The sequence below is a fragment of the Plectropomus leopardus genome, chromosome 19 (genome assembly GCF_026936395.1).
Source record: "Plectropomus leopardus strain MGB_pleo_1.0 chromosome 19, ASM2693639v1, whole genome shotgun sequence".
Lineage (NCBI taxonomy): Eukaryota > Metazoa > Chordata > Actinopteri > Perciformes > Serranidae > Plectropomus > Plectropomus leopardus.
This window is the reverse complement of record NC_142194.1, coordinates 22916283-22940910: the sequence shown is the minus strand read 5'-3', so window position 1 is coordinate 22940910 and position 24628 is coordinate 22916283. Positions and strand designations below refer to the sequence as shown.

The following is a 24628-nucleotide window of genomic DNA, read 5'->3' as shown; positions in this document are numbered from 1 at the left end:
ACTATTTCTTTAGTGTCAGTTTGGTGTGTCTGGGCCTTTGCACTCATCAGGTTACAAGAGACGCAACTCTAGATGAAGATTAATGTTGTTCTGTGTTTGCTTGATATGTACGATCTTAAATATAACAGCTTCATGCAGGTATGAAATGCTGAATGTTTAGTTTTTAGCTTGTTGCAAAGTTTCTCTTACACTAGAAGACTCCAGCGCTGTGGACTAGCATGTTGAGAGAAACCAGATTTCTACTGCAAATTTCTATTTTTTCTGATGTACTTCATTAACCCTTTGAAACCTGGATCAGTCGTTTTCTTATGCAGCATTTAAGTACCTTTCACAAGCACTTAACCTTTGAAAAGGAACAAATAGGTCTGGTTTCTTTTAAATACTTGGGGGGGAAAAGGCAATGAGGAACATGGCAATTTCCTGATAAACTGAAGGAGAAATCAAGCCAATTTGTGCAGGTTTCAAAGGGTTGAAGATAAAATGCATAAGCAAGGGCTCTTACACAGTGTTTTGAGCCGTAATTTGGTGAACACGACGCCACATTTTGCACGGACCGCTGAAGGTTTAAGAGCTTTGGTAAAGTGGGGACTTCTGACGCCAGACTAGAAGCACGTAAGAGGCCCCTGCAGCCTGCCCCCTTTATTATCTGTATATCAAAAGTGTCCCAGATCCTCACAGCACTGCTCTCTGAGGTTTGATAAAAGCCTGTAGAGTGTCCCAAAAACCCAGAGCTGTACAAAGATTCACTGTGGGATCCCGTTACATGGGACAAGAGATGATGAGAGATAGATTCACACACACACACACACACACACACACACACACACACACACACACAACGATTTCACTAATATGGGGTTTTAGGACCAATTTTGAAGGCAGGATGAGCAACCACACCAGTTTAACACTTGTGGGATAATTTAGTAACATTAAATGCAGAATGAATCCTCATAAAATGTTCTTCTCCATCATTTCGCAGGCCGCAAAGATGCCCACACACAAACACAGACTGCGCCCACCAGCACCCTCCTCCTTCCCCTGTGTCAGCAGATGTGTGTGTTCCAAAATAAAAGACGTTGGTCTGCGCCCGCTGTCCTCCACAGCTGGAAGTGTGATTTGCTCGGCGTCAATCTCAACAACACAGCCCTCCCCTCCCCTCCGTCCTGCACAGGAAATTACATTTCCCACTCACTCGCCAGAAGCAGAGGTGTGTGAGTGTGTGCATGTGTGTGTCCTCACACATGCACACCTGTCTGTTTCTGGCGTTCTGTGTGCGTGTGCATGTGCATGTGCCAAATGTGTTTTCACTGTCATGATGGGGGAGGGGCAGAGGGAGGTTCTGTGTAGAAACAGAGAGTCCAATGTTTCATATTACACTCCTGGGCTGGGGAGGAAAAAAAGAGAAGAAGAAGAAGAAGAGGAGGAGGCAACTTGGGGCTTCTTTTCTTCAGAGGCATTTAACTGGGAGTTTATGGAGGCTGCAGCCGTGGAAAATGAAGATCTCCTCTGTGGTCTTCGCTCTCCTGACTCGAGCACTGCTTGGAGGTAGGAACAGTTTATTTTGCTTCATACCAAAGTGGATGTGGTGTAGACAAAATGTTTTCCACTGTTACTCAGAGAAGCTTTGCAGAAAACATCTGAGAGAGGGGATGTTGGGGAGATGGAGAAAAGTAGTTTGAGTAGATAAGAAGTTCTGTTCGCTAAAACTTTTTCATATACTGTCCTGCTTCCACAGAAATGAATTTAGTTCCAACTTAGATTGCAGGGTGTGTTGGCGGGAAAATAACAAGTTTATAAAAGTTGCATGTGTTTACAGAGATGAAAGGGAAATACAAAGTGAAAATTGGTGGTTTTCAAAGTAAAACAGAGCTTTTACATTAATTTATAGGGATTTCTGTCAAAACAGATTATTTAATTAAACAGTTTCAGAGTTCAAAGTCAACATGCATCACCAAAACAACGCTTTTAAGCCTCTCTAACTATATATTTTCCTTGTTTTGTTTTGTCACTCAAAAATAAATAAAAGACAAAAAAGTGGCATGGATTTTAATTAGCTGAAAGCATCTGAGTTGTGAGACAGCAGAAATGCCTGTGTGTCATGGAAAGTGTGAAGTATGAAATTGTGCAAAGTCGGAAAAACAGATGTGTGATATATTGTCATGCAGCAGTAAATTTCGTTCCTCAATATTCGTCCAACGCATGTCGTCACGTGCCAAAAACAACACTGCTGTCAGCATGATGGGAAGGAGGCTGTTGAGCAACAACTATTCCATTAGAGATGTGAACTGTTGGGATTACAGGTGTGACGCACAGCTATTATTAGTGTAACAAACCTTTATTTCAAGTCAGTTAGTCAGAATTGTGTTTTAAGTAAAATTTCAGTAGAATCATTTGCTTACAATCTTGTTTATTGTTCCATGAATTCTCATGAACAACCTTCAATTTAAATTTCCCCTCACATGTGACAACAATTTGACACCACACTGAATATTTTGAACAGATCTGAACTACATGAAGATATGGTGTTCGGCTAATAAGATGATCTATCCTTGACTTATTCTGAGCACCTTTAGGACTTTCTGTCCATGTTGGCTAAAACATTAAACAATCACAATAACAATTTCGTTCTAGAACAACAAGTAGTTGACAAGTCTGAGATAATGAAAATAATCGACAATCGAAAGCTCCAGAGCAAGCGAGTAAGTGGACCTTGAGTTGAAATTTTTCGGTTAACTACTGTTTCCAGTGTCAAGAATGATTGATCTGTTTGCTATAAAAACTCCTATAGCATTATAGGAGTTTTATAATTCTGGTATCTCAGTGTCGTACTCTGTAAAATTTTAATGAAGTTTAATCAAATCAGCTGATTAAATCTCTAAATATTTTGGTTTTTATGAGTTTAGGTTTATCAGTTAACATTTTAAGTCAACTTAAAATTCCAAATACTCAAATTTAAAACCTTTCAGAACTTACCAACTGTCAAGTCTTACAGTAATAAGCTAAATGAATATGCTACTGACGAGGGTTGGACCGGTGTCAAATTTTTCATTGAGAGCCAGATTGGACTGGTACACCGAATTGTATGCCCTTGACTCAGCATTTGCTCCTGAGTGAAACATTGACACCGTGCCCCAACAGCAAACAAGCATCCAACTATTATTACGTAGCATTGCGTAACATCTAAATTCCCTGTCCACGATCAATCCATCCGTCACGTCATGTAAACAAACCACATAAATATCGGCTGTGCGCTGGAGATCAGACTGGATATGCAGCAGTAACAACATAAAAGATGGATGAGTAGCCCCCCTTTATAACGTTACTTTTTAAACAGAAAATACGTTTTATATTAAGAAAAGGGATGCACAGTAATATCAGCGCATCATCAGTATCAGCCGATATTGGCTCTAACATGAAATATCAGAATCAGCCAGGATGCGGATTACATGCCAGTCTGATAAACTGATATGTTTTGTGTGTGTCTTGGTGATCACTAAAATTAGTTGCGGAAAAAAAACGGATATATCTATATTGGTATCATTTATTGGCCAAATGAGTTGTTATACACTATTTTGGCATATTGGATATCAGCAAAAAATCTGTGCATCCTTAAGATATTTACTAGAAAGGACAAAGTAGCCACTCCCACTTAGCCTAGCGTGTCATTAGCCATGATCATATACCTTAGCAGCTCCCTAGCAAACTCTCTCAAGCCAGCTGACATGGATGTTGTTTTTTGACACTGCTTTCTTTGGCTTCAAATCCAAAATGTTGGTGCAGTTATGTTGAGACTAACTTGGTATTCTCTCCTCTCATCAAACCTCAAAACATAAACTTTGTAGTAAACAAACATGGCATGCGCAGCTCTGTCCCTCCCACCTCTGCTTAAACTTGATTCCCTTCATGTTGCTATGTTGGGCTCGACCTGTCAGACACTATTGTCTCTGTGAATCATTTTTACAAACATAATATTATGTTCATCACGCTGTCATATTGCCTATTACTAATGCAATAGAAGTTGGATTTAGCACGGGGAAGGAATCAGTAAATGTTGCGGATTTAGGCAACTTTTTAATTTGCTAGAACGTGTCATAATTACAAATGTCGGTTCAGTGGATTGGCATTAAATTTGTTTGTTTTGAAATTGACCCAGCTCTTCTGGTTTACCATCTTCTGTCTTCTTGATTCCACACAGCATTAACAATAGTAAAACAGCGTTTTCATCTTTTTTTGGTTGGCAAACAACAAATTTTGGGCCATCGTGTAGCAGGGAGTGTGAAAGTTAAAGATGTAGTCAGTACTATCATCATCAAACATTTTCAAATCTGGAAAGGGGACCAAAATGAAGCGAGAAAAGATTTATTTAGTATTTTTCCAGGCAATTGATTTAATTAAAATTAGCTAATGATACTGGTCTACATGTGGCTGCTAACATTAAAGAAAAAGGATTCGTTACTAGTTTCAGCACTTCATTTTACGTGACGTTTTTCACAACCTAGCAAACCATCTGTGCAATGGGCAAAACAATGGAAAGACAGGAAACAGCTGAATGTATTTAAGAGATGCCTCAACTCTGTCAGAATCAAAGGGTTGCTGTAACGAACATGCAGTCAAACACGAGACGAGCATGACCTCACATGTTTTTCACATAACCTGCTTGAATTTCTCTGACATCTTTTTCAGATTATGAAAGGGTTGGATATAATCAGAAATGTGTTAAATAATAGAGAACATCAGTCATCCAGACAAATCCAGACATCTTGATACCACACACTGCTCCAAATAGCTCTAAAATAACTCACATAAATCTTTTCCAGATTTGTGTTTGGCCATTAACGTCACCATCATCCCATCCCCCTTTACCGTGGCCCAGGAGGGTCAAAACATCACACTCTCCTGCGTCGTGTCCCAGCGGCGCCGCAACGCTGCTTTGCCAGTGGTGAAATGGACCTTCCTGCCAGAGGGCACTGATCGGCCAGAGGATGAACTCCTCATCGCCCGCGTCAACATGAGGAAGGCCCGTTTTTATGGCAACTACACCAAGAGTTTCCCGTGGCCCAAACTGAAGCTGACAGTGGTGAAGCAGGGGAAGATATTTGACCTGGTAATCTTGAACGTGTCCGAGGGGGACCGTGGGCTCTACATGTGTCGGGTGCAGGAGTTTAAAAAGCACCAGGATCGCTGGAAGGCTTCGTCAAACAGCACCGCCGCCACTGAGCTCAGAGGTAAGACTTATTCTTTTATTTTATCCCATGCTTTTCCACTTTTGAATACCAAAGTCAACATTGAAGTTGGTAAAAATACTGCTTGTAGAGTTCTTAAAGGGATGCTCCACCCAAAGACGTTTCAGATGAAAGACTTAGGCATGACAGGTGGCTTTGAAGAGTTTGTAGTTTGCTTCTTCACAGAGAGCAGGGGTTATGGTCACCTTGGATTTGTCCCAATGATAAGTTTTATGTCAGACAGTCTTTTAGAAAAAACATTTTCCCACTGTCCATATATATGATCAGTATGTTCCAAACACTCATATTTTGCCGAATGACTTAGCAAGGAAAGGGTGGCTCAGACGTGGGTGCTCCTAATGTGCATGACGTATTCCAGCCTGGTCTCACTCCCAGAGCATCACATGTTGATACCAACAAACAACGGCTTTGGTTATGGCCTTTTTGGCCGCGTTTGTGGCAACATCCGCAATATTTTCCTAACCATAAATGAAAAGACATAAACTGAAAGATTCTTCACAATAGGTTTGATATTTAAATGAAATGGACCAATGAACTTATCAACCACAGAAGTAAAGTTATCAGGACCAATTAAAAGAATTCATGTTTGGTCAGGGTTTAAGGAGAGGAAATTTAGATATACCAATCACTGGCTTAGCAATCATGGAGAGGGGACAGTTGTTGCAAGTTATTGGGTTTGGCAGAGATATAAATCTGTGTATTATCAGCATGACAGTGACAAGATGTCTTGAAAGTAAACAAATCATCAAGAAGAAGCATGTACAGTGAAAAGAGGATTGGTCCAAGGACAGATCCCTGAGGAACTCCAAACAGAGGGGGAGCTTACAAGGATACAAACATTTAAATATCTATTTTTCAGATTAGAATGAAGCCAATTCATAGCTTTACCAGATGTGCCCACCGAGTTTTGAAACATCAGGAGTCATACATAATACCAAAAATAACTTAACTATAAGAAGTTCAATAAAAAATGTAAATGTAAGTTTGATAAACCACATTTTAAATTCAATATTCCTATTTTCAGTGTAGTCATTAACTGCAGTCAACTGTCAATTGCTGCAGCAAACACAATGCTCTATTTTTTTAGATTCTACTCTGGAATTTATGTATCTATATAACTATTAGCAGCTTGTTTTCCAACCCTGGAGTTGTGATCTCATGAACAGTTGCCCATTATGCATTAGGATTTCAGACATGGTGAGTTAAGGACTCTAAATCACAGAGCTGTGATTTTAGTTCATTACAATTCCTGTCCGTCATTTGAAAAGTATCCAGTGGCAGCGAAATGTCTTTAATAAGTGCAGTTAGAACTAAAATTGGGGTCCTGAGAGCCAAACGAGGTGGGGAACCTCTGGCGCAAGGCTCCCTCACATAACACTTGGAAGAAGAAACCAGTAGCTGTAGCCCAGTTTCTCACAGAATGACATCACTGCTTTTGATGGTGCAGGGCGGAGACATGACAGCTACGTCTGCAACCACAACAGAGGCAATGTCAAATGCTGTTTTGATAATAGTGCGACCGCAAAAAAAGTTTTACACAGAGGTCAAGTTTGTCTGCAGAGATCCCTTACGGCCAGCAGCAGACAACTATGACCGCTTTTAAATAGTTTGTGCGAACACATTTATCTGACTGGACCTGAAGTAGAGGGAGGCGGCGTAACAACTCTTTGTGCAGCTTTTTCTGTGAAATGCCTCAAAAATTGCAGTTTAAAGTGAATAGCTTGATGTTCATAGGCTTGTAGACCTTAACAGGATCCCCAAATACACCCAAAATGTGATAACAATACACTGAAGTTAGCAGAAAAGCTTTTGTCCTCAGGGAGCAGTTCTACATCTCCAGTAGCATTTTCTCTGACCACAACTGGGTGATGTAATCCATCTGGCTGAGGAGCCAGTGCAGTGGGTTCATGAGTAAAAGCACTGTCCTGCTTTTGATTTGGGAGGGGAAATGTTATTGGTTAGGAGCGAGTCTGGAGATAAAAAGGATCCACCATTGCAGCGGCTTTGACTGAGTAGATGGTCTTGGAGAAAGAGCAGAGAGAGTGTGAGGTTTCAGTGGCACATGAGACATTCACACAGTGGAATAGATGACAAATTCGCTGGTACCAGATACAGCCCTGAAATCCATCACTTTCATAAAGACAGAAACACACTTTGAAAGCTTTGTGATTTTTTTTCCTGTGCGTCTCTCAGGCTTTTGTCCTTGCAAAATAGTTTGCAACGATATATAATATGTATCTAATGTGTATATTGTAGGCAGGTTTACCACAAAAATTTTGCAAGTCATTTTGTAAACAATGGGTCCTCAATATTAAACAGAAGTACACATTTCCAGTTGTAAGCATCAATTGTCCTGCTGAAATGAAAATTGTTGCTAGCAGATTTCATCAGCTATAGTTACCTAGCTAATAAAGCTAAAATTAACTGCAAAGCAGTTAATTTACACCATATTTTGTAAAAATTATCAAAATTTGAGCAATTTGATACCTGAACCCTTACCATACATGTATCAACTCAAAAGAAACAATACTGTGAAATCAGTCACTCTTCCCATCACCAAATTACTTTTTAGTAGAGTGGTTAAGTGAACAGTTAATTGCTTTGTCCTGTGTTTACATTTGTCAGTCAATAGGAGCAGAACTAGGATGTCCTTGTCTGTGTTTCCTTTTGTTAATTAAGTTTGGGTTTTTGTGAATGGTGATGCTAACGCTTATCCAGATTTAGGGATTCACTTTTTTGCCAGAGACAGAGAAAGAGACTCCAAACATTTAGAGCAGCAAATTCTAAAGCAGAAACCTTCATGAGTTGGCTGTAGGTGCAGTCGTTGTTGCGTTACAGAAAACATCAGCAGAAAGCAGTTGGAGGGGCATTTATATGAAATTGCAGCTTTGAGTTGTTTATTTGGGTGCATTACTGATCCTTGAGACAATCTAAAGACATTTCACATTATTTAAGCTCATTGCTGTAGTACTGTCGGTGTTCAACAACGTTAGACGTTGCTCACCACATTTTCCATGGAAGCGCGACTTTCAGGGTGTCCGTGGCCAAGTCTGGGCCCCGGGCAGACACACAGTCCCTACCGAGAGCTGTTGACATTGGCCCTGACATGGAGTTTCCCTCCCAAAAGTAGAACAGACAGAGTCCAGAGAGACTCAGCAGAATTGGAACAAGAGATAGTTGTGCTGAGGAAGGTAAAGTTCTAATGTTTGTCTGCAGTGACAGTCGAGCGGGCAGCCGGCTCGTGTCTGGCTCTCAACCTTTTGTGGTTGAGGATGTGGAGAGTTATTTTCATCCAAGGAAGCGCCGGTCCATTGTGGTTTCAGAGATATTAATAAAAAAGCCTACGGCGACATTTTTAAATGAATACAGCAACCATGGCGTGAATGGCAATATATATAGAAAATAACACAACATTATTTAGTTTTTCATGATACAGCAGAAGCTCAAAATACCTCCCTTGTTTGTAGCCTCTTGTAATTTGGATATTTACTGGCCTAGTGTGCTGTTTATACCATCAAGTTTGAACAAAAGCTGTATTTCCCCTATATGCACATATTTTGACAATATCCGTGACATATACTGGACATTAATATCTGTAAAACCCTTTACTTTGAAATTACATGGAAAAGCAAATATTTAAAATTAACATTAGGTCCTAATAGAAATCCCAATCTGATTTCTGAAAATCTGACTTCAAGTTTTAGCTGACCTAATTATAATCCAGTAATAAAAGTTATTACTTATCAGTAAGTTATTACTAATTCAGAGTGACTCTAATCTGGAAATTTTTATTTTAAATGGTACGAAATGTAATATAACTTTGGTCAGTGGTGTCTTCTTGGAGCAGCAATCACAATACATTTTTGTTTAGTTGAGGACGTAAAGTCCAGATAAAATTTACCCTGTTAATATTGTACTCTATCAATGTGGTTACAATGCACTGATTGTGCATTACTGATTGTCACAATATTAATGTGACACATTAGAAAAACATTAGCCACTGCCATAGCCAAGTGTCATCTTAATTGCCAATAGGCCAGTGACAGTCAACAACTTCCATAAAGTTGGGGGACTTGTCAGATATAAATTTAGGATATTCTGATTTTAAGTTTTTAGGGTCAGTTTAGCTCCAAGAAATGCTGGTTCCTGCATTTTCCATAATGCAGCTAAATAGCATCCTTTATTAGACCTTTCCTGCATGGTATATGGCTCCTACTTTCAAACTTTATACACCCAGTTTGTCATGCACTCTGTTATAAAATTGCAGGGGAAACAATGTAAACGCAAAAGGAAAACATTCAATTTTGTCACCATTTGAATGATGAATATTGACCAAACACTCTGAAGCGCACTAAACAGCATCTGAGTAATTGTCATGGGAGGCCAAAGTTCCAAAAACACTGGAAAACTGCACTATTTCTGCCCAGTGTCCCAGCAGGCTTTGGTATCCCCTCACAGTATCCACCCCAACAGTTGACAGCTATGATAAACATCAGTTACACATCTGAGGGGTTAAAACCCCTCCGGGACCATTGCTCCTGGACCCCACTTCGCTTGAGAAACAGCAGATGACGAGACTTTATGTGCACAAGTGTGTGACGTCAAAGTGATAGAATTCCTGCGGTCAGACAACATTAGGTGACCAGGTGTTTCCACAATCACACAAAAGTCCCATTACCCTACTTACTGCTGCTATAATAAACACATCCAGAGAGGTCAGAGGGTTTGTTAGTGTAGACGCAGCCTCCTCTTGGCATAAACAAACTGAACTCCTTCTATGGCACATGTGGGTGAAGTTAAGGGTGCTTCTGGGAGGATGCACGGCACACGGATGTGGCTTTGGTTTAAGTATAGCAAGAAAAGGGAACTCTGGGTATTGTTTGGCACAAGAAAAAAAAACAGAACTATCGTAGCTCTGGGGTCAAAAACATGTCTGTAGTTTTGTTTTTAAAGCCAACAAAATAGAACTATGTTTGTCCCATAATTGGAATACAGAGAGCAAATGTACTCTCTTGTCTTAGAAGAACGGATGCACAACAGGAAGTTAAAGGGTGAATTATTTAAAGCCTTAAGATACACATCATTACTGTGTGCCTCCATTCATCTCCAGTCATTTATAATACAGTAAATTAGAGCAGTGACTGACTCAGTGGATGGTGAAGACACAGAGGACCATTCTTCCCGCTGTCTGTGTATTGATGTTTACAGTGTTGGGTTTGTTGGGGCACAAAAAGAACCACAAATCTGAAACACAGTCAGCAAGTGAATGCAGCTCTGATGAACAAAAAGTAGTTTGTGTGAATGTTTCCACTGTAGTTCCATGCTGTCTTCATCCATTCAAAAGTTGCTTTAAAAAGAAGCCATTTTCTAGATGAGGATAAAAGTCAGTTTTATGGTGTACAGCACACCAGATTTATTCCATATCTGATTATTCCAACATGCACAGCTGCCGCACTGACAGAGTGACACAGAACCAGAGGCAAAAACACCACATAACCGTCATAGATCTTATCGAGATTTACGTTGCAAATAAATTACTGTGAAGGAAGGGTGGGTCTTTCACTTAAATCAGTTGCCATCTCAAAGAGGTGGGAGAAAGTGTGTTTGAAATTATATTTCAACCAGAAACTGCAACAAAACTGTCGGTATTTGCAGTAGTTCTACCACTGATACTATCATCTACAATTTACAAGATTTTCATGAACAGTGATGGTAATAGGGGAAAGGAAGCGTTACAGTATTGACAGTGTTGGGTAGTAATGTTTGATAGAATTAAATTACAAAATAAATAATTTCAATGAGTTAGTTTCTGAGAAAAAAACTGTAGTTAAATCACAGTTACAAATCAATATTGGTGTTTATTACAAAGGCATGATACCCAAATTACTTTAGTTAAAAAGTTTTCATGCAGAATACATCAATATTTCTGTTGCTTTGCATCTTTTCACTGTGCAGGAATGCCTTTTGCCAAACCTCGTGGCATGTTATTTTGGATGTATTTATGAATACTCATATTTGTTTGTATTTCACTTTATGTTGTTGACTGCTGCGGTGTATAAATATCAAATGAAAAGTAACTGTAAACATTTATATTTTCTATAATGCATTAAGTTAGAGGGTTCCTTGTATAGCTTATAGCTTCTCTGAGAATCTGTTTCACATCCAAATAAAAGCGCTACTGTAACTGTAATATTCCAAACTGAGTTAATATTGAATAAAATTGGGAAACAATTCATATTAGGACTATGTGAAATACAACTGAATTGATTTGAAAAATCACTGGTGAGACCCGGTCCTTCACTGGACTGAAAGCCCATTTGTCTGACAGCCTGGTATCCCAAGAACAAACATGTATTGCTCTGAAGGGTCGTTTCTCTGAAAATAAACCACATACTCTCCAAACAGAAGTACAAGGCCAATTCCTATGCAAAATGACGTCATCTGAACTTTTTTAATATGGCAAAGGCATGGCTCTCTCTTCGTTGCCTCTGATTGGGTACTTGTTACCTTTCTTTGCTGGGTTGGTTATGTTTAGGCATGAGGAGTGAGATTGGTCAGGGTTAGAGTCACAATATCAGGGTAGCTTTGTCCAAAGTAGCAAGGTCTGATGACGACACACGTATTTGTTTGGGTGAATGTCTGGCATAGATTTGAAAAATGCGGTGTAATGCATGTTTTTATGCCTCTGTGCTGACGAAAGCTTTGGACAGAGACATTATTTTTTCGAATTGTCCATCCATCCATCCATCCATCCATCTGTCCCATTCTCATCCCATTCTCTCTGAGGGGATGTCTTTAAATTTGGCACAAACTTCCACTTTGACTCAGTGATTAACTGAGTTGATTTGGTGGCTGACAGGCAAAGGGGCTATTGGTCCAGTGCAGCTATTGTGGCTTCAAAATTATGAGCTGTTGAAACTATGGCTGTTGACTATGTATGACTTAAATTTTCTGTCAGTTTCTGCCTGGACAGCAAAACAGGCGACGTGTTGAGATTATTATGTTGTTTAATCTACACCCCATCTAATTTTGCTCTCTATTTTTTCATTGGGGGCAATGTTTTTTAAAAGTCTGAAAAGCCAAAGCGTCAAGTTGATAAGGTGGCTGATTCTGATATTCTGTGTTTTCACCATGTTTGGTTTAAACTTAGATTAAAAGCAGGCTTTGATTTTGCACAGTCCCAAACTATTTAAAACAGCCAGCCTTCTCATATTTCCAAAGTCAATATTTAGCCAAAAAAAATCTAATAATCCACAACCAAATCTTGAGCTCTTTTTTTTCTACCTTGACTTTAAATGTGATTAAGGTTGGTGTGTCCAAACAGCTGAATGTAGGTCACATATGGTCAGTGTAGGGTTAGTGCTTTCACAGATGGGGACTGAATCCAAAGGTATCTTCCCATCAGAGAACAGCCTGAGGACTACTGGCTCCATAAAAGCCTTTCAACCAACCGTCTAGAAAAAAGGGTTAAGGAAAGTATTCCAGCAAGGTGGAAATGTCAAGCACCTGGGTTTAAAACAACTGATAACTATGTTCCCGTTAACAGCACAGAAGGATCATACTGGAACTCCAAGAATACTGGTACGGAAATCCAATGCCAAAAGGAACTGATTGAAAATATCAAGTCAAAATCAAATGCAGGCTCAGTGCATGCAGGGAGGATCCACGCTTTGAGATAATCTGAAGCATGCCTCTAGCTAGTCAGTCCGTCAGCATGCAGCACAGCCAGTCTGGCTATGGGAAAGTCTCCAGTCGGCGTGGCGAGCCTGCCTGTCGTCAGCTGCTGGCGGTTTGGGGTATTTCAAGATGCCCTAGTGGGTGTTACTTCACAAGCTTCCTACCACCAGCTCAGCAAGAGTACAGCAGTGTTAAGACTACTGTGGTCAGGTGGGGTGGAGAAATGAGTGAGAACGTGGGGCAAGATTTCAAGTTGAGTATGGGAAACATATTTTCTCAGACATTTTGGACATGAGCAGTGCATAGTGGGGATTGTCATTACACAGATTAAGGCTGCATTCAAATGCCTTTGATTCCCCATCGGTGCTTATATTTGATTTTGGGGGTGTAGCAGTTATCTCCTCTATGCTGGCATGTGGTGGCTCCGAACAGACTTTGTCACATTTATTTTAATGAGCATCTCTTTTTTTGCATTGTTTTGTGCATTTTATAGTTTTATCTTAACTGAGTTTTGGCTCAATCCTTCCCTCAGCCATTAACTGTCCAGTCAGAGTTTAGCAGAGGTTTGAACTCAAGTCACTGCTTGGACATGAGTCACAAATTTATGTCTCTAGACTTGACTTACCAAAACCAAAAGAGACTTGCAACTTGATATAGACTTGTACTCCAATGACCAGTGACTTTCCTTGGACTTGAGCATTTTGACAACACCTTCCCTGAAAGAATTTGTGTTTCCTAAGATAGCGAAGCAATGGCCTGTCTTACTCTGCCTCTGACTGACTAGCACTTGATGCCTTCGTAAGTTGGATTGGTTAGGTCTAGGCAAGAGAAGGGAGATTTTTTCTGGTTAGTGTAAGAATGTCAGGGTAAGCCAATCAAGTCATTACACACCACGTCTGTACTGACCAAAATTGTCACGCCTTTAAAAATATATTCAACCTCACAGTATGTCAGTCACATTTGCACACTGACACTGAAACTTTTGTCCATCATTCAAGTTTTCAGAAAAGGTTTGAATTTCTGCATTTTTTTTGCATCTTTTAAGATGCCAGAGAGAGTAATTTTAATAAAAAACAGAGAAGGAAATGTGGCAAAACCTAACAGTAAGACAAAGGAACAGGATGCACAGTATTACTTCATAACTCAGTTAGCAGATTTTCAACAGGTCAGACAGTAATATTCAGATGGATAATGATGACGAGGAGGATTTAATAAAGGATGTAGACCACACAGAGACAGAGAGAGACAGTGTGAAGACAAGGAGGGAGGACAGCTCAGACCCTTCATGTTGCCGCAGTACCAATGACAGGGGGAGAGAGTGGTGACAGCAAGAGAGGTATCTCCAGTAGAGAGAAACAAGGGAGCAAATGTTTCTTTACATTTTGTCTGGCATTGTGAATTTTTGCACCAACTTGAAAAAAAAATACAGACCAAAGTCCCTCAGGCAGATGAGGGTAGGGCTGCTCATGCCTTTCTTATCCTAGGAAACACAATTTTGCATCCTCCTGCTAGCCTAATGGTTAAAGCCAACACTTACATGCAACATCTATGTTTAGATTCCTAGCAATAGAACTTTGCTGCGTGTCATACCTCTCTTTTATTGTGTTTCCTGATCTCTCTTGTTACTGTGTCTATGAAATAAAATCCAAAATCCTGACGTCGTTTAGCAGTGTGTCATGCTGCCACGGCAGGTGCCATCCAGCTGTCTGGTGGCCTACTATAATATCATGAACAGTTCTGTTCATCCGCGTTCTCAGCTGATGCCATCCAGTGGCGTATCATGCAGACTCAAAAGGTGGCCTTTGGTGTCAGGATCTTCCGCCAAAGCAGTGGTAATGGACAACTTCAGAATGAGAACGGGCTAGATCAGTTCCTTTCAACATTTTGATATTCATGTTGATGTCCCAAAAAATTAAAATGACAAGTCTGATGTGGAACATGCAGCCATTTTGGACACAATGGGCACAGGCTGCGTGGCTTTACCACTACACTTTGTTATGAAGGTGGCAGGGTTTGGGTTGGAGCATGGGTGGATGTGAGGTAAAGGTTTACTATGATTCAAAACTCTAAACCAACTGTTTGCATTAATTCTCCCAGCAAAGGTTAAGGTTGAGCCCTCTGGACAGTGATTCAGAGACAGGATCAGGCAGGGAGGAGGCCGACCTCAGCTTGTTGTCTTCCTACAATTAGCTTTATTTAAACTACAGCCAGCGTGTAATCTGGCGGCAGGGAGGCCACAGTGATGACTATGGACTTTACATGCTTCTCCTCTCTCTTGCTGTTTCTCCATGTAGTACACGTCCTACCGGCCACCAAGGCCAAAGAAAGCCTGTGGAGCTTGTTTGAAGGTAAGTCGTCATAATTTTAGTGTGTGTGTGTGTGTGTTTGTGGTGGACTGGCACTGTATCGTCCTTGGCAGGCAAAAATATCCCAACCCAAAGGATATAGTGCAGTGCCTGAAATAGCTCTGTAAAACATGCACTTCTTTTTTTCCTGCATATTTTTGTGTAAAGCAATAGGCATTATGTGTGTGTACATGTTTTTTGTGTTTCAGATGTGTACCTGTGTGCAGTGCTGATCTGCTCAGTGGGTTTGCTGTGCATGTGCATGTTCACGGTGACGGTAACCTGTCAGTACATACAGAGGAAGCAGAGGTTAAAAGGTTAGCAGCAACATCATATCCTGTTTCTGTTATTTTCTCCACCTTTTCTCTCTTCAACTGCTCTTGTTTCTTCTCAAGTTTGCAGTTAAATTAAATTGTCTCCACACCAGTTATTAAGTTTCTGTGTTATGTCTTTACAGATAATTACCACTTGGTCAAAAGCCCTCAGAACAGGTAAGATTTTAGGGCAACACATAGACAAAAAAGCTTACAAACATTCAAAAGTCTGAGTTGTACTAAATCTCTGGTTATTTGATCTCTATCCAGCTCAGGAGAAACAGTCACCAGTGTGGTCAGTGTGTCTCCTGCTCTGCCTAAGAAGGAGAGGAGGTACAGGAAGAAAAGGAGCAGAGACTACCAAGAGGAAATACCACCAGAGATACCAGCAAAAGGTAAATATGAGTCTCTGGCTGCATTCACTCCTACAGTTTTGTCGTATGTAGCTCATAGTATCTCATTTATGGTAGATCTCTCCAAGTTTAATATTTTTGTAGCAGCAAATAATCGCTGAAACCCGTGACTCATTCTTGTCAGTGAGCAGAAACATATGAGCATGAGCATTAGTCCACACTGAGGTTTACTCATGGTTCACTTTGTTCTGCTTGGCTTCCAAACATGATGATATGCCGGCATTTGAGGTCAACATCCGCCCCTTCCACATATAAACTATTGAGCTATGGGATAGCATGTGGAATGTAATGCATCATTTTTTCACTGAAAGCAAAGAAAAAAAAAAAGTAAGTTATTTTGAGTTCAGTTCCATCTTAGTGATCATCATGATGCGGTAGAGCTCCCAAATCCTTAAATTTCCTCCTAACTCATTGCTGATGTTTTGAAAAGGAAATACTGCTGTTTTGGGGGTTGAAGCATTTTAGGGCTTGTCTCATTTAATGTTGTTCTGTGCAAATGATGTTACTTTGCAAAACAAAGTTAATTTGGCACAGCAGCTAGATTCTTACAGTATCACGAGATTAGGCAAAGATCAAGCGAGAATTGCAGGATCAGACAAAAAATTAAAATTGTCACGGTGCATGCAGACTATATGCGACCAATTTACATAAACATGCATCCTTCGCCTGCCTGACCAATCACTTGTGGCTGCAGCATGATTTGCTGTCTTGATGTCTTGTCACACCACTAAATTTCTGGTTGCATTCAGTAGCATATAATAGGCATTTCAATTCAGCTCTATTCAATTCAGTTCAATTAAATTCAAATCACTTTATTAATACCACTACGGGCATCAGTTAAGAGCAACATATTTTAACTACAAAACAAATACACAAACACAGGTGTGTGTGATGACACCGAGTGCGAAGTTTTTGGCTCATAAAGAACTGAGCGCAAATGCTGCTACAGGATCATTTATGATTATTATTATTATTGGAGAGTATTTTCTAATTAAAAAAAGGACAAAGAATCTCACTGAATGCTTTTCTCAATGAGATAGATGTTATCACTTTTCTCCCGACTTGCCAATGGTGATGGACTACAGTTCATCAAATAACCTGCTGGGTATTTTTTGGAAGCGCTAGCCCTTTTCCAAACAGTTGATGATTCTTCTAAGATGAATGTTTATACTCAGTGTTAGATAGGCGTAAGGAGACAGATGCAGCCTTCTGTACGTTCTCTGCATTCATTTTTGTTCATATTTATGCACGTTTCCTGAAAGCTTAAGGACGAAATGGAGCAGTACCACCAGAGATCATCAGGGCGGTGTAGCGTAGTTCAAGGCACATATGATCATAAGGGACAACAAAGACCTTTTAAAAAATTTCAGAAGGGAGCAAACTGATAATATACTGGAAGGAATTATCAGGCTACATGTCACAATGTTTTGAATGGCCTCACAGACCAGCACCGTATACAGCACTACCTCTGTTAAAAGATACATTATTATGACCTCCTCCACAGTTCGCTCATTGGTTATGAGAAACTTTTCATTCCTCCTTTAGTACCATCTATTGACTGAATCTATGTAAACATAAAGGATGCATGGAAGTATCAGGGCAAGGACGTTTACAGTGTTTGAAACGGACATACGTCATTTCGTACATGACGGGAGTATAAATGAGCCTGAAAGCCGAGAGGTAGTACAGGGTTGGGTGACAACTATTTGCGGATTCATGTCTTGAAGCAACCTCTCTGACATTATACATTGTTATTTGATCCACTGTTAGTATAAAATACAGACTAATGCAGTTTTAAGCTCTGAGCTGAATGATTCAATTATACTCAGAATTGTCTAAACACTGTGAAAAAGATGACATGTCAAGTTTACGGTTATGAAGAAGAGATCTGGTTCTTGTTGGACACGCAGATATATACATTAGCTATATTTGCCAAACAGATCTCTGCAAAACCGCTGACTTTTGTTTTGTCCCTGCAGCTCCCATTGGAGACAAAACACGGAAACCCAAACTTTTAAAACCACAACCAAGGAAAGTGGTGTTGGTGAGTTCTATGCATAGCCTTTACCCTTTGAAACCTTGACTGACATCACTTTTGTTGCAACTCAGTGTTGCATTCAGATGCCTTTCATGAGTATTTTAACCTTTGAACCCTGAGCAAATTGATGCAAAAATATGGAAAAAAGCAATGAGCAACTATACAAAAAAGTCCAGCAAATTGCAAGAAATTAGTAGATTTAGAAAATTACATTTTTAAAAAAGCTAGGGGAAATTGTCCAAATAACTAAAATTAAAATTATTAAATTATTAAAATTATTTGAAAATATGTTATAGAATAAAAAATATTTTTAAGCCATTTTTTTAGGCCATTCACTTGGTTTGTTTTTCTTATCTATCTTGTACATTTTACTAATTTCTTGCAAATTTTGGGGTCATTTTTTCTTATGTTGCTCATTTTCTTGTTGTCATGTTTTTGAAAGAAATCGAGCTAATTTATTTCAAAGGGTTAATCATAATTCTTCACACACATATTGGTTTGCATATATGTTGTGGCCAATACATTGGTACCTTTGGCCTAAAAATGACCATACCAAGCAAGGCATTCATAGTCATACACCACTGATATTATTGTGCCAAATATAATGGTGAGCTACCATCATGAGACCGGAATGTCTGTAATCAAAAGTACCAGAAAATGTCATAAAATGAACCTCATAACCCAGGTTTTGGGTTAAATTGTCACTGGAATATAGTGACTATAGCGATTCTGCATTTTAATGGCACAGAATGCTACAAGAGGTAATTGAATTTTGGCAACCTCAAACCAAGAATCCTGTATGGTGACATCTGCACACAACCTGCACACATTTACAAAACAGCATACTCTTTGGAGTCTAGCTTTCTTTTGTACTTGTACTAGGAATCTCAAGTTTAAGATTATTGATGAGTTCTGCATAAAAATCTCTCTCGACCACCCAGCTCATTTTCTAACCACTGACACCACTTCCCTCCCGTGCCACCTCCCTCTCTGCCATCATTATTTCCCTCTGCCCTCTTTCTCCTCCATCCACAGCCGAAGATAGTGGAGGAGAATCTGACCTATGCAGAGCTGGATCTGGTAAAGCCAATTCCAGAAACCAAGGCGTCGTGCAGCGGCACTGTGTACGCTCAGATACTGTTTGGGGAGCAGCAGCTATGAGAAGAACGCCACTAGTTACGGTGCCTTATGTAAAAAGAATTGTCTATTTATAGTCTGTATTAAGGGCAAAATTATGTCTCACAATTATGACACAATTGTAAATATGATTTTTTTTATGTTCTTTGATATTACTTTTTTATGTGACCAAGATGCATACTGGAGTATTTCATTTTTTTTTCTTTTGCACCATGTTTGAATCCTGTGTAGCTTAAACTGGGAACACAGTGGAAGACTTTGGTGCTGATTTAAACCAGATTTGTCTATCATGAAGTCAGAGGGAGGCTGAATACATGAACTCGCAGGCTAATCTGAGTGTTCACATCAAGCGTTTGCAACATGGTATCACCTGATACTATAATCCCAGATACAGGCACCAAAGTCTGCGTAGTTTGGTTTGTTAAGTGGACCCATGGTACTGAATTCCCACCCATACGCCCTTCTGACCCAATCACTAACAGCGCCACTGATCGCAAGCGCAATGTTTGACACACATAGCTGTCAATCATGATGTCAAACCCCCTTTTTATAGCATCAAAAAACGACTTAAAACCAAACTTACTAGAAAAATTAGCAGCATACTAAAAATTACCTGAAATAACAGAAACCAACTTTAGTGAAAATTTATTTGACTTGTGCTTTGATTTTTTTGTTTTTTTTAGTTTGGCCCATGTCCCGTTCAACTTGGATGGGGCGGGTTTTCCACTTCTTTTTCAAGTGTATTTTCTTTGTGCACGTTGTAAAATAGTGGAAATGCAAAAAATTCAAAAAACATCTAGAAATTCTTTTTTTTTTTAAAAAAAAAGGTTTTAGGCTTAGGGGAGTTGGAAAAGCACTCCTGTCTGGGGAATTAGTGCTACTGACTGTGTATCTCTACAAATCAACTCCCAGTATTTGCATAACAGTAGTGGAGACAAAGGTGCATAAAGTAAACGTAACTAATTTATGCCCTTTGGTTTTCATACTTACTCTTTATTAAACTCTTATTTCTCCATACTCCAGGACAATGATTTGGTTTCAATTTTACAGGTGATTCATGGATAATCCAGCTAGACTGGCCATCACAAGTTGGTATGACCAGCTAAACCATCAAAAATAATGCCAAAACACACCTTAAGCTGGTCAAACAAGCTGGTTAACCAGTTTAACCATCTTAAGCTGGTCAAGCTGTTTTTTTCAGCAGGGTGTTGAACCTTCCTCCAGTGTTTGGGACTTTCCCAAGCTAAGCTAATAGCTCCATGCTTAATGTACAGACATAAAATAAGTATCAGTCTTAGCATCTAAGCTATTTCCCCAAATTTTGCACTATTCCTTTGAACTCATAGATACACATTGTTTTAGATGGTGGCATTGTTGTACATTATATCAGATGAGGGCTCTATCTGTAAGCAGCAACATGTCATACTGGTTCCTGAGATCCATAAGTCTTTGACATTTCGTAAGCCAGCTGTTTAAACTCACTATCATGGTGAAACCATGTCCAAACCGATTTACAAACAAAGTAACTTTAAGACATCCGCTGTTATGGATATGAACCAATGCATTTTCAAATGTGATCTGTGTGTTTCCAGCATTATCTGCCTTACAGCATCTGTGTTCAGTGTGATTCTGTTTGTCAGACTGCTGTTTGTAAGGACTACAACTCCACAGAGTTGATATTAAAGTAGCAATTTGCCCCCCGACCTCCCTTCACATGCAAGTATGTGAGACCGTGCATGCCCTTTCATCTGGTGCCAACATCAACTTAACAGGCCGTTAGCGACACACACACAAACACGCATGCAGAGGTGGAGTTACATATAGGCTAAACACCCTTGTGGGCTCACTTAGACACATGCTATAAATCCAAATTCTGTTATGACACCTGAACTACAAACAGGGACAAACTAAGACCTGTTTTTGGACTGTTCCACAACAAAAAGTCTTAGTTTACTCCAAATTTTAAGGCAGTTTTGTTGTTTGAGATGAGATAAGAAGCCATATCGGCTGTACTCCCACATACCTTGATGCGGTCCCCTTGCTTTCTCACTTTCCATGAATTTGAGTGTGAAAGTGCTTAGGCTTCTTTTTCCATTTAATGATCCTTTTGGATTCAGGCATGGAAAAGCAAAGGAGAGTTTTTTAAACAGTGAACTTGAAACCCAGACACAAAGGCACCGGATCCCTCCCTTCCCCCAAGACTCCCACTATCTTCTGTGGAGTTATATGTGCAGATGGAGCCTCTCACAAATACAAGTCTTACGTTTTGCTAGTTGCCAGAAAAAAACGTTGGTATTGTACATTTAAGCAAACCATAAATACATTGCATTTGTATGTTTTATACATATCATATCAACATTTGTAAAGTGATTTAATATAAGATGACTGTGTCCTCAGTGGTGGAGGAGGATGGAGGACAGTGTGTCAGCTAGGTGAGATGTCTGCCAAAGTGGAGACCAACAAACAACAAAACAGTTGTGATTTTAAGAGTCACTGAAAATCAGTTGTTTTTTACAGAGACATCGCTGCTTTTCCTACTAGGATTTTGCCCTCCAAACAAGGTACTATAAGCCAAAACAATATCTTTTCTAACCATAACCAGTTTTGTTTGTTATTTTGCTTTATCCTAGTTGCATGCTAACTACAGCATTGTTGTAAAGATTTTCGACATATCCACTACATAAAAAGATGTTAGTGTAACGCATCTGTCATTTACAGATTGGTTAAATTGGTTGATTAAATTGGTTAAATCTACCTTTTACCTTATACCTTGTGATTTGTACCTTGTACCTTGTAAATACTGACACTTTTTTTTTGGCAATTAAGTGTTTTGCACACTTTCAGCCAAGCTAAACCAGCTACTTATCAGGTAACCAGATATTTAAAAAGTATTTAGATTTTACTTTTCTATAAAACATTAACGAGTGCACTTATAGGCCTATGTTGTATTTGATTTTGTAATGACTTTTTAAGAATCTGTGTAGAAACTTGGGTTAGTTAGCCAATAGCTTATGAAATTAGTGTAACGAAAGAATCAGACTACAGTCACAAAAAGGTTTTTTGTATCTGTTTAAAAATGTCAAGAAAGTCAAGAAGGTTCCAAGAATGCGCTGTGGATGGTCGCATCGGTGTGTCGTTTCTGATTTGATGAACCCCCAGCAGTTTTTGCACAGAAGCTGATAACAAAATGGCTGCCAGGCAGGGAACACTCAAAAAATCCCAAAACTGGATAGGACAAAGATTTCCAGCTGTCACCTCAACTTAATAACCCATTTTTACAGCAAGCTGGTGGTTGACATTCACTATTCCCCTTTTGCAGATATAATACATTTTAATTCAAACCACTATCGACGTCTATGTGTCACCACTCCGGTTTTCCATTGTTGTTCTCTTTTGTACATTTCAGTTGCTTGTTATGTATTATCCATGTATGAAATGACTGAAAGTGACTTTTCAGTGGCGGGCAGAAGTGTCGTAAAAATGCCCTTAGACTGTGAAATGTAAAGTTTCTTCCAGACCACGTTGTCCTTAATGGGAGTCCACTAACGAGAACCATGTGTGTGAACTGTGCCTCTCCCTCTCCCCTCACCCTGCCCACCACTGACCTCTGTGTTCATCAACATTCCTGCTTTTTTTCACTTGTTCTTTTTGTACATTTCCTCTGTACAGTAGTGTGTATCAGTAAGTGAAATAAATATACAAATGAATGTGAGTAGTATGATGCACGAAAGGGGTTTTAGCAATGGTAGCAGCATTGCTTTATGTTCTGTATGTCCTGACTAAAATATCTCCACAACTACTGGATGCACATGATAGTATATAGATATATTTGTAACCCCCTTTGGATAAAACTCTTTGACTTTGGTGGTCTCCTGACTTTTCCTTGAGCATCACCAGCGAGTCAAAATGTATCACTTGTCATTTGAATTATCTGACTTTTCTGACTTTTTAATGTTCCCATATAATAATATTTATCATCAGGTAAATTTTTTGTTAAAAAAGTTCAGTACTAAAGACATTACCAGGTGCTCAGCTGTACTTTGCAGTGGTGCTCATTAGCAAATCGAATCATGCCAATATGCTAAACTAAGATGGTGAATTTGATAAATATTATACCTGCTGAACATTAGCATGCTATTCAACCAGGAGAGATACTTGGTAATTAAATTTAGATTTAAATAAATTATCTGGACAAAAAGTGGTCTAAAAGAATAAACAGTTGGTGCTGAAATGTCAGATGTCAAACATCAAATAAAACACTTTCCAATCAAAATGACAATGCGGCCACTGAGGATCTTGTTAATAACGAGTAGTTATTAATCTTAAGTAGTTCCACAACAATCTAGTTTATACATTTGTGTCTGCATAGCTTTTTGTGTCTGTATTATACATGTGTTTGGCAATCCATTGTTCTTCAAATACTCTGGTTGTCTTTTTCCCTAAAAAGACAATTATAGTACACTTATTTTAAAACACAAAACACTAAGTGGGAACAAGCCTTCTCAAGTTTAAGGGAGACCAAAATGTCAATATATATATTGTGTATTGCAATATAACCAAAAAATGTTGTCCATATTTTTAAAGCTGTATCACCCAGCCCAACTCTGAGGTATTTATTTCGTGTCTTGGTATTACAGTTAATTGAATTGGCCACATTGCGCACTTAAGGGTCTGAAGTGGGCGTGTAACATTACATAATAATGGAAAAAAGTTAACCCACATAATCTGTATTTTGAAAATTTAATTTAATTGACATAAAGCTGATTCTCCTCAACTCTTGAAGTTTTTAAAAGCAGTGCCCTGGCTCCTCTCTTGGTCAAAGAAAGCTCATATAGTATGGTTGTTTTTAAAAATTATATGACTTGGACCCCGCTTGCACCATGCCCCATTAACTCCATGAAAGATGTATGGTCCTAGTTCAGCCAATAAAAATATTTGGACTAATCTAATGGATTAGATTAAAGCATATTTGCATTTAGAGCCCAGAACTCCACACTAAGGGGTCCAACAAACCTGTTGAAGCTTTCACATGATATTAATATGCATCCACTGTTGGTCATCAGTTAAAGCAATATCTATATTGCGATCAAAGCTCAGATTCCCTTGCTCTGGTTACTTTTTACCTCCTTGTTGACATAAAGAAGAGACATGAGAGGGGCGCAGCCATTCGTAGCTTGGATGGGTGTCAGCTGCTCTTGCGGTGGTGGAGGCGCTGTAATGAGAGAGGGGGAGATTTAAACGTTGGGTTTAGTTTACTCCCAACCTCCAAATTATTTTTGAAAGGAAAAGAGAGAGGAAGCTCACTGTGTGAGTGGGACAAAAGAAACCCCAAAGGTCTTATAAAAATGTCTCACCCACAAAGAAAACACAGAGAGTTGACACAAAGACAGGTCAGTAGATGACTTGGAAGGAAGTTGTTCAATAGTAGTAAAATATGATCAGTAAGGTAAATAAAAATTGT

At 39.3% G+C, this 24628-nt stretch overlaps 1 protein-coding gene across 1 annotated transcript; it reads left to right on the top strand.

The window, feature by feature from the left end:
* The first annotated feature begins 869 nt into the window (after positions 1 to 869).
* vstm4b (V-set and transmembrane domain containing 4b) lies at positions 870 to 23031 on the top strand. Its single transcript, XM_042508386.2, has 8 exons — positions 870 to 1545; positions 4818 to 5225; positions 15215 to 15268; positions 15475 to 15582; positions 15723 to 15756; positions 15850 to 15974; positions 17972 to 18036; positions 19066 to 23031. The coding sequence occupies exons 1-8, from the start codon at positions 1362 to 1364 to the stop codon at positions 19189 to 19191; spliced, it is 1104 nt and encodes a 367-aa protein (XP_042364320.2). The 5' UTR covers positions 870 to 1361; the 3' UTR covers positions 19192 to 23031.
* Positions 23032 to 24628: the final 1597 nt, after the last annotated feature.

Excerpts from the sequence above, each read along its gene's own strand:
- vstm4b (XM_042508386.2), top strand. The coding sequence starts at position 1,362 with ATGTTTCATATTACACTCCTGGGCTGGGGAGGAAAAAAAGAGAAGAAG. Across the intron at positions 5,226-15,214 it reads CGCCGCCACTGAGCTCAGAG|TACACGTCCTACCGGCCACC; the intron begins GTAAGACTTATT and ends TTCTCCATGTAG. Across the intron at positions 15,583-15,722 it reads GAGGAAGCAGAGGTTAAAAG|ATAATTACCACTTGGTCAAA; the intron begins GTTAGCAGCAAC and ends ATGTCTTTACAG.